The sequence below is a fragment of the Crocuta crocuta genome, unplaced genomic scaffold, assembly GCF_008692635.1.
Source record: "Crocuta crocuta isolate KB4526 unplaced genomic scaffold, BGI_CrCroc_1.0 scaffold480, whole genome shotgun sequence".
Classification (NCBI taxonomy): Eukaryota; Metazoa; Chordata; class Mammalia; order Carnivora; family Hyaenidae; genus Crocuta; species Crocuta crocuta.
The window spans coordinates 37,646-48,362 of NW_027532418.1; the positions used below are offsets into that span (position 1 = coordinate 37,646).

General features: G+C 38.0%; 1 protein-coding gene across 1 annotated transcript; it reads right to left on the bottom strand.

Moving 5' to 3' along the window:
- Nucleotides 1-7,199: 7,199 nt before the first annotated feature.
- On the bottom strand, nucleotides 7,200-8,177 carry LOC144243866 (olfactory receptor 11G2-like). The gene has a single exon (XM_077779004.1). The coding sequence runs from the start codon at nucleotides 8,175-8,177 to the stop codon at nucleotides 7,200-7,202; it is 978 nt and encodes a 325-aa protein (XP_077635130.1).
- Between the last annotated feature and the right edge of the window lie 2,540 nt (nucleotides 8,178-10,717).

The window sequence follows — 10,717 nt, forward strand, 5'->3', positions numbered from 1 at the left end:
GATATGGATATTGTTCCGTTTGACTGTATCGCTGAGCTTTTGAACTCTTCTTTCATGTTCTTGGATCAGTTTATCTCTCTTTTCTCAGTTTCTTCTTTTTCTATAATTGTGTCTTCTAAATCACTTATTCTCCTTTCTGCCTCTTCAATCCGTGCCTTGGATGCCTCCATTTTATTATGTATCTCATTTAGCACATTTTTAAGTTCATCATAACTATTTTTAAGCTCCATATTATTTGTAGCCATTGTTTTTCTGATGTCCTCCATTCTTTTTTCAAGCCCAGCGATTAATTTCATGATTTTGTTCTAAATTCTTGCTCAGTTATTTTGCTTATATCTGTTTTGAGCAGTTCTTTAGCTGTCAATTCTTCCTGGAATTTCTTTGGAGGAGAGCTCTTTTGTTTAGTCATTTTGGTTAGCTTTCTATCTCTTATTAGTTTTAAAATCTTGTTATGCTCTCTGCACTAGTGAGAGCTGCTGTACCAAAGAAGGCTCTTTCACTGTCCAGGGCCTGTCGATTCAGAAAGTGTTTTTTGAATGGTATCTCTTGGTCTCTCTTGTTGGGACCTTGGTTATTTTATTTTCCCTCTCGTAGTGGTATTTGAGACTCTCCACCATGTGTACTTTGGCTTGTTTCTTGAGGTAGCCGCTATAGGGTTTTTACAGCGGACTCTGTCTCCTGTTCCTCCCATAGTCCTGGATTCTCTAAGGGTTCCTATGGCTTCAGGCCTTCTCCGTGTGAGATATGGGGGCAAGTGAGATGTACGGAGCTCCTTACTTCCCCACCATCTTGCCCTCTCTCAGCACATAATTTTTCATAGTATTCCCTGATAATTGCTTGTATTTTTGAGGGGTTAGTTGTAATCAGTCCATTTTCATTCACGGTTTTGTCTATTTGAGTGCTCTCTCTTTTCTTTTTGAGAAGCCTGGCTAGAGGTTTGTCAATTTTGTTTATTTTTTCAAAAAACCCAACTCTTTGTTTCGTTGGTCTGTTCAACTGTTTTGATGCTTTCTATGTTGTTTATTTCTGCGCTGATTTCTATTATTTCCCTTCTCCTACTGGGTTTGGGGTGCTCTTGTTGTTCTCACTCTAGTTCCTTTAGGTGAACTGTTAGAGTTTGTACTTGAACTTTTTCTAATTGCTTGAAGTAGGCCTGGAGTGCAATGTACTTTCCTTTTAGGACTGCCTTTGCTACATCCCATAGAGTTTGGATAGTTGTATTTTCATTTTCATTTGTTTCCATATATTTTTAAATTTCTTCTCTAATTGCCTGATTGGTTCAATCATTCTTTAGTAGGGTGTTCTTTAATCTCCATGGTTTTCGAGATTTTCCGGACTTTTTCTTACGGTGATTTCAAGTTTCATAACATTGTGATCTGAATGTGTGCATTGTATGGTCTCATTTCTTTTCTATTTATTGAAGGCTGCTTTATGTCCCAGTATGTGACCTATATTGGAGAATATGCCATACACACTTGAGAAGAAAGTGAATTTCATGGCCTCAGGATGTAGAGTTCTAAATATATCTGTCAAATCCATCTGGTCCAATGTGTCATTCACGTCCCTTGTTTCTTTAGTGATTTTCTGTCTAGTTGATCTATCCATTGTTGTAAGTGGAGTATTAAAGTCCCCTGCTATTAACACATTCTCATCCCTAAGATTGTTTCTTTTTGTGATTGTTTTATATATTTAGGTGCTTCCATATTCGGTGTGTAGACATTTATCATTGTTAACTCTTCCTGATTAATAGACCCTTTAATTATTGTTTAATGCCCCTTTTCATCCCTTGTTACTGTCTTTACTTTAAAGTCCAGTTTGTCTGATATAAGTATAGCTACTCCAGCTTCCTTTTGACTTCCAGTAGCATGATAGATATTTCTCTATCCCCTTACTTTCAATCTGAAGGTGTCCTCAGGTCTAAAATGAGTCTCCTATAGACAGCAAATAGATGGGTTTTGGTTTTTTTAATCCGTTCTGCTACTCTATGTCTTTTGATTGGGGTCATTTAGCCCATTTACATTGTGTTAATACTGAAAAATATGGGTTTAGAGTCATCATGTCCTTTATGGGATTCATGCTTGTGGTGGTGTCTCTGGTATCTTGCTTTACTTGCAACATTTTCCTCGTAGTGTTCCCCTCAGGATTTCTTGTAGGGCTGGCTTAGTGGTGATGCATTCTTTCAGTTTTTGTTTATTTGGAAAGACTTTTATCTCTCCTTCTATCCTTGCTGTATAGAGGATTCTTGGCTGCATATTTTTTCTATTCATCATATTAAAGATTTCCTGCCATTCCTTTCTGGCCTGCCAAGTTTCAGTAGATAGGTCTGTCACCACTCTGACAAGTCTCCCTTTCTCTGTTAAGGCCCTTTTCTTCCTAGCTGCTTTCAAAATGCTCTCTTTGTCCTTATATTTTGCCAGTTTCACTATGATATGTTGTGCAGAAGAGCAATTTAAGTTACATTGAGGGGAGTTCTCTGTGCCTGTTGGATTTCAATATCTATTTCCTTCCGCAGATTGGGGAAGTTCTCTGCTATAGTTTGTTCAAGGACTCCTTCAGCACCTTTCCCTCTTGCTTCCTCTTCTCGAATTTCTATGATATGGATATTGTTCCGTTTGATTCTATCGCTGAGCTCTTGAATTCTCCTTTCGTGTTCCTGGCTCAGTTTATCTCTCTTTTTCTCAACTCCCTCTTTTTCTATAATTGCATCTTGTAAATCTCTTATTCTCCTTTCTGCCTCTTCAATCCGTGCATTGGATGCCTCCATTTTATTATGCATCTCATTTATAGCATTTTTTTAGTTCATCAGAACTACTTTTAAGCTCCATAGTCTTTGTAGCAATAGTTTCCCTGATGTCTTCCATGCCTTTTTCAAGCCCAGTGATTAATTTTATGATTATTGTTCTAAATTTTTGTTCACTCATGTTGCTTATATCTGTTTTGAGCAGTTCTTTAGCTGTCATTTTTTCCTGGAATTTCTTTAGAGGAGAGTTCTTTCATTTCATCATTTTGGCTAGCTTTCTATCTCTTGTTAATTTTAAAAGCTTGTTATGTACTCTGCCCCTGGGGTGCTGCTGTATTAAAGGGGGCTCTTTGGCTGTCCAGGTCCTGTCCATTTAGGAAGTGTTCTTTGAATGGTGTGTCTTGGTTTCTCTTCTTGAGACTTTGGTTATTTTATTTCCCTACTCATAGTGGTATTTGGGACTCTCCACCATGTGTACTTTGGCTTGTTTCTTGAGGTAGTCCTGGAAAAGAAAACAGACAACCACACAGGGACAAAGGTACAGAAACGCACAGGCAAATCCAACAAACATGCAAACTGAAAGGGAAAAGGAAAAAGAAAAAGAGGAAGGGACAAAAAGAAAACAAAACAAAACAAAAAAGAAAAAAGAGCTATGAGGAAAGACAAATAATAAAAATTAAAAAAAAAAAAAGAAAAGAAAAGAAAAAAGAANGGGTGCTGCTGTATTAAAGGGGGCTCTTTGGCTGTCCAGGTCCTGTCCATTTAGGAAGTGTTCTTTGAATGGTGTGTCTTGGTTTCTCTTCTTGAGACTTTGGTTATTTTATTTCCCTACTCATAGTGGTATTTGGGACTCTCCACCATGTGTACTTTGGCTTGTTTCTTGAGGTAGTCCTGGAAAAGAAAACAGACAACCACACAGGGACAAAGGTACAGAAACGCACAGGCAAATCCAACAAACATGCAAACTGAAAGGGAAAAGGAAAAAGAAAAAGAGGAAGGGACAAAAACAAAACAAAACAAAACAAAAAAGAAAAAAGAGCTATGAGGAAAGACAAATAATAAAAATTAAAAAAAAAAAAGAAGAAAAGAAAAGAAAAAAGAAAAATCCCAAAGAGCATATACAGAGCGAGAAATGACAGGGCGGCGAGGAAGCAAAATTGGAAATGAAATGACCAGGCAGAGAGACTAAGAGGCTTGATTCAGATGGAGAAATCGTAAAATATGTTTAGAGGCAAGAAGAAAGAAATGAAGATGTTACTCAGAGAAACTATATAGTCTGATTACCCCATAGAGAGAGATAAAAGGTAGCGGTGGAGGTGTAGAATGTACATCTAGAGAATGGATTAAATGTGACTGTTTACGCAAACCAGTGACCTGAGTTCCCAGTCCAGCAGAGTGGAGGGTTATGAATGAGAAAAGGGAGAATATATCTGAATAGAAAGAATTTATCTAGAATTAATCTGGGCAGTGCATCCATGTTGATGTTCCCCCTGCTCCGGTAAAAAAAAAAAAGAAAAAAAGCAGCTCTTTAGTGGAGATGGGCGTGGTTTGCTGTAGACAGGTCTTAGCCTCCACTGCTTCCCGCCTGATGCTCTCTGAGGCCCCGCCTTGGTGGTTGTGGGGAGAAAAATGGTGTCACCCCAGTCCCTTCTTGAATCAAGTGTTGCAAATCACTCACTGGGTCTGATCTCCCTGTGCTGCAGGCATAGCCAAGGTGGGTTGTGTTCTATGCCTCATGCCCCATCTCGTTTCCAGGTCCCAGTTAGCGTGCTTTATTGATATCGATTGAACCACAGTCCAGCAGGTCGCTGCTTCACTGCTCCTGGGGGCCCAGGGGGCGGGGGGCAGTGCAGGGGAAGTGGTGCAGCCTCAGATCCGCTGGGGTCAAGCGGTGGCAGAGCAGCCTGGGGTCCACCACCTCCACACTGCCAGGGGTTAAGCCTGGGGAACTCAGCCTCCGACTGCCACCTCCGCGCTGTCGGGTGTCAAGCCTGGGGAAGGCAGCCTCAGGCCCAAAACGTCTGCGCCGATGGTGATGGTGCCAGGAGCGCAGCAGAGCTGCTTTTCCTGGCGCTTTCTGGGACTGAGGACGCCTAGTTGGAAGTCAGCACCCCAGCTAGAACGAAAAACACTCTCCTTCCAAGCCAAGGTTTTTATCTTCTTCAGGGACAGTTCTATGAGCAATTTCAGCTGCTTTTTGTTTTCCCCTTGACTGACAGTGGCTGCCCCTGAGCGGGACTCCCTCCCCACCCTCCATGTCTCTGGTCCCAGCCCGCTTTTATCTTTCCTGGTTGGCTCTCACACACTATGAGGTTGCCTTCCCATTATACTCTGTCTCTCTCTTCCCAAACTCCTGTGGCTGTGTCCTATGACTTCAGGCCTTTTCTGTTTGAGAGATGGGTGCAAGAGAAATGCATGGAGCTCTCTACTTCTCCACCATCTTGCCTCCTAGTGTATGGTTTTTTAAAAAGTTTGTTTATTTGAGAGAGACAGTGTGAGTGGGGGATGAGCATAGAGAATCCCAACCAGGCTCTGCCCTGCCAGCACAGAGCCCAGTGTGGGATTTGAACTCATAAACCATGAGCTTTCTACCTAAGCATAAACCAAGAATGACATGCTTAACTGACTGCTACCCAGGGTCCCCTATTATGATTTCTCTTAATCATGTTTTGGAGAGTCAAATTAAAAAAAAAAGGTGGCAACAGAACAAATAAAGCAACGATGTTAATTAAATATTTTATGGAAGTAAAACATTTTTAAATTTTATTTATTTTTTTATATTCCAGTATTTTGATGAGCACTGAGTAATGTATAGATGTTGAATCACTGTATTGCACACGTGAAACTATTTAACACTGTATGGTAACTACATATGAATTAAAATAAAAACATAATTAAGCAATTGAGTAAAGAGACAGAACAAAAGAAAAAGTAAAGTTGTATTCACCTTATAATTGACCATAGAGATATTTACATACATCAAAAGGCCAAACATAGGAAAATATTGATAGATCAATATAATATTGGTTTATTATAATATGGTGTAATATACCATAACTCACTAAGAAAGGTCACTAATAAAATATTAGTGAGAAAGAAATTCTAGCATAATTAACATATAGTGTTATATTTGTTTCAGGTGTACAATATAGTGATTCAAAAAACTCTTAATACTGTTCACCTAATTCATCCATCCCTCCATCTACTTCCTCTTTGTCAACCAGTAGTTAGTATTCTGTTATTTGAGGATCTGCTTTGTTTGTTTGTTTGTCTCTTTGTTCATTTGTTTGGTTCTTAAATTCTACCTATGAGTAAAATTATATGCTATTTGTCTTTCTGTGACTTATTTTACTTAGCATTATATTCTCTAGATCAATCCATATTATTGCAAATGGCAAGATTTCATTCTTTTTTATGACTGAGCAATAGTCCATTGTATGTCTGTGTATACTTAGACATATCTATTTTCTTTATCTTCCATATGTTATTTATCCATTCATCTCTTGATAGACTTTGGATTTCTGTCACTAGTTGGCTATTATAAATAATGCTGCAATGGACCTGGAGTGCATATTATCTTCGAAAATTAGAATTTTTATTTTCTGTGGGTAAATATCCAGTAGTGGAATTACTGATCATATGGTAATTCTATTTTTAATTTTTTGAGGAAACTCCATACTGTTTTCTATGGTGACTGAGCCAATTTGCATTCCCACCAACACGCATGAGGGTTCCTTTTTCTCCATGCCCTTGCTAATGCTGGTTTCTTGTGTTTCTGATTTTAGCTATTCTGACAAGTGTGAAGTTTATGGAAATAGATTTAAGGATGCTTATGGCATTAAAATAAGTCACACAGTGCTAAAATTATACCACACATGGCACCAGAAACTGTTGTTTAACTGGATTTACCCTAAGCTGAGTTTTGACTTGGCTAAAAATGTCCTAGGCTTTATGTTTAGCTCTCATCATTACTGTATTCTAGGTAGCTAATACACTGTAAATTCCTAATCCTTGTCTTGTGCCCTCTGAAAAATCATTAATATCCAGCCAAGGCTATTAGTCTATTTCCTTAAAGACACATACTACATTTTGACAGGGTAGACTTCCTTCAAATTTGCATCTTCTTTATCAATCAGTATGTCTCAGTGGAGAATTATTGTCTTACAGTGTTAATGCCCAAAACAATGTGTGATCTCTATTACATGTGTATCAGTTGTTTCAACTCAGTAATGCAAAATAGACCTCTATCTTCTTTTTAGAAATTGAATTACATATAGAGGGACCAGTGGGCCTAGATACTAAAATTTCACTTACTTGATACTAATTTCAAANCACTGCATTTTGTGGTGAGTGGTGTTTAAGATGAAAATGAGTTTTCATTATAGTAGTTTTTTTTAATACAACTTAATGAATTTTCAGGCAAATAGATCATTCATGTTTTGTTAAGGGAAGTTACACTTTAGTGATGGAATTTGATTCTGATTGACAATTTATGAATATCACATTCAGTGCCAAAGATTTTCCTCAGAGCAGTCTTCATCTTCTTGTTCCTGAGGCTATAAATTAGAGGATTACAGAGGGGTGTTATCACAGAATAAAACAAGGTCACAATTTTCTGCATTTTCACTGGGCGACCTGATCCAGGACTAATATACATCACCATAACAGAGCCAAAAAACAGGATCACCACTGCTAGATGAGAAGCACAAGTGGAGAAAGCCTTGCGTTTGCCTGTTGCTGAGGGCATCCTTAGCACAGCCACAATCACCAGAGCATAGGAACAAAGAACAAAGAGAAAGGTTCCAATCATAAAGATAGCATTGAAGGTAGAATAAATGAATTGTGTGGTGGTATCTTCAGAACAAGACAGCATCATCAATGGGATGGGATCACACACGAAATGGTTGATGGTATTTGGGCCACAGTAGGGTAAGTGTGAAATGAGAACAACTGGGGTTAGGAAGACAATGAACCCGCACGACCAACCGAAGATGGCAAGGCCAGTGTATAGCTGTTTCGTCATGATGTGTGGGTAATGCAGAGGACGACAGATGGCAAGATACCTGTCAAAGGCCATGATGCAAAGGAAGAGGCCCTCATCACATCCCAAAGAGAAGAAGAAGTAGAACTGTGCAAAACAGTTCACAAAGGAAATGGACTTGCTTGTGGACAGGAGATTGGCCAACATGTTAGGGACGGTTGTGGTGACATAACATATTTCCAGGAGAGAGAAATTCCCCAAGAAGATGTACATGGGAGTGTGAAGACGCCAGTCCCACCTCACTGCACAGACAATGGCTGCGTTCCCCATGAGGGTCAGGGTGTAGACTGCTGAGAAGAGCCCGAAGTAGAGGAGCTGCATTTGTGGGCTTGAGGGAAAGCCCATGAGGATAAAGTGGCTAACGGAGCTGGTGGCTTCTGTGCTGGACACATTCATTGGCCTGGAAGACATGGAGATGACTCGGTTATAGCACCCTTGATGGAGTATGCTGGTTCTCTCTGAAAACACTAAATTTCTTTTTTTAAATTTCATAAACTAGTAAACAGACTTTTGCTTAAACAACAAAACTGTGACTTCCATGACTCACTCCCTGAACATGTAATAGAAGTCACAGTAGTAGAAAAGAAGGAAAACATGAATTTGAGACAAATTTTTCCCTTTCTAAATATGCTAGACTAGATACTAGGAATGTAAGAGTAGATACTCAGAATGCAGTCTTGTAGATCTGATAAAATACCTATATTAGTTTACTTTTTTATAAATTTATCTGCAGTATTGATACCACTTTTCTGTGCATGTGAGTATCTTTCAACAGTTTGTGCACACTTGATTCTTTATGATTTATAACTGATTTAATAAAAAACTAAGTCACTATGCTTTAAGAATCTAAGTGTAGTGGCATTACAGGACACAAACTAATATTTATTTTCATTTTCAGTTCCTCCAGGTTGCTCATGGTGTTTCAAGTAACCTAAGAAAACCTCAATTATTCCAGGATTTATTTATTTATTTTCTGATACTTAAGTATTCATACCAGTATAAAATTTAGTATAAAAATTCTTCCTTTGCTTTTTATGCAACTGAATGCACTATATAGTGTGATAAAGAGTCCTATCGCTTGGTCTCTAATTTTCTAAATTACTCTTGCTAAATATTTGATGTACTTCTGTGTGCATATATGAACCAGGTATGCCTGTAATGGCAGTTGACTTGGGGGGAAGCAGCTAGTTTGAATCACTGTGTCCAAGTTCATTGTGCCTATACTTGTACTCACGGTCAAGTTGGCTGTAAGAAAAAATGGAAAAATAGGGTTTATATTTTTGTGAGGATTTCCATATTCTTTTTTTTGCTCCCTGCCCCTAGCCCTTTTCCACATGTTCTTTTTTCTTTCTTTTAAACAGAACTTTGGTATCTTTTTACAACTCGCTAAGCCCCATCTAGGCCTTTCATATCTGGGCAAATCTGAAACAATGAGCTTACTCCTCTATGTGGCTACTTCCATCCCAAGTAGCTGTTATTAAATCAAACCTCAATTCTCTTGTTTCCTCAGTACCTTTATCTTGACCTTTTATATTAAGCAAAGTAATTCATTCAAAAATATTTATTAAGCTTCTTCATTGTATTAAGTGGTCTTTAAAGTGCTGAAGAAACAGTTGTGGTATGACAGATCTTGCACTTATGGAACTTACAATCAAGAGATTAACAATAAGCTTTTAATACATTTTTTTTGCTAAATTTTTATTTGTTTTCTACTCCTGGAAATATTTTTGCATTTTATAAGGAATAATTTAATAAATATTTAATAAATAAAGATTTTTCAAGGTAGAAATCCAAGACTCTGAGTCAGGGAATCCTGGACTTATTTGTGTAAAGGTCAGACCATATAGATGGCCGACTCTTTTGTTTGACCATTGAGATGGCATCTAGATTGGAAGGACTACTATTTATAGATTCTCTTTGCCCTGAAATTGTATAAATGGTTGTAGAAGGTCAGGTCAGCAAAATCTTTGGCTCTGTTGGTTTTCTAAAAGCACTTTATTAATGTTTTTAAAGAAAGAACTCACTCATTCACACAGGGCTTTTGAGAAATCACATCCCCAAATTCCTTTTTGAAAGATTTATTATTATTACCATTTTTATTTTTTTTAATTTTTTAATTTTTTAATAGTTTATTGTCAAGGTGGTTTCCATATAACACCCAGTGCTCATCCCCACAAGGGCCATCCTCCATCCCCATCACCCACCTTTCCCTCTTCCCCACCTCCATCAGTCCTCAGTTTGTTCTCTGCATTCAAGAGTCTCTCATGGTTTGCCTCCCTCCCTCTCCCCCACTATTTCCCCCCTCTTATTCTCTCCCATGCTCCTCCATTAAGTTCCTCCTAATCCTCCTATACGTGCAAACATATGGTATCTGTCCTCTGCCTGACTTATTTCGCTCAGCATAACACCCTCAAGGTCCATCCATGTTGCTACACATGGCCAGATTTCATTCTTTCTCATTGCCATGTAGTATTCCATTGTATTATTATTATTGAAGTATAATTGACATACAGTGTTATATTAGTTTCAGGTGTACAACATAGTGATTTGATAATTTTCTACATACTGCAATGCTTACCATGATAAGTGTAGTTCCCATCTGTTACCAACATGTTATTACAATATTATTGGCTATATTTTCTATGTTGTAATTTTTATATTCCAATGGATTGTCATTTTGTCCTTTAGACATTCCTATGGTTCTGTTTAGGACTCTAGTGTCATAATCTCAGTTGAATTATTCAGAGGTAGGTCATTGACAAAAGATTTGTTTCAAATAATTATTGACACTTACCCTTCTTATTTTAGAATATTTCCTGAAGATAGTAATTGTCCAATGAGTTTGTGGTACATCCTACATGCATAACAAAAATAGTAATAAAAACATACTGGAAGCTTTTGTCACCTCAGAAAGAATCCCCATTAAACCAGGGCTC

Coding starts and splice junctions, on each gene's coding strand:
- LOC144243866 (XM_077779004.1), bottom strand. CDS start 8,177: ATGAATGTGTCCAGCACAGAAGCCACCAGCTCCGTTAGCCACTTTATC.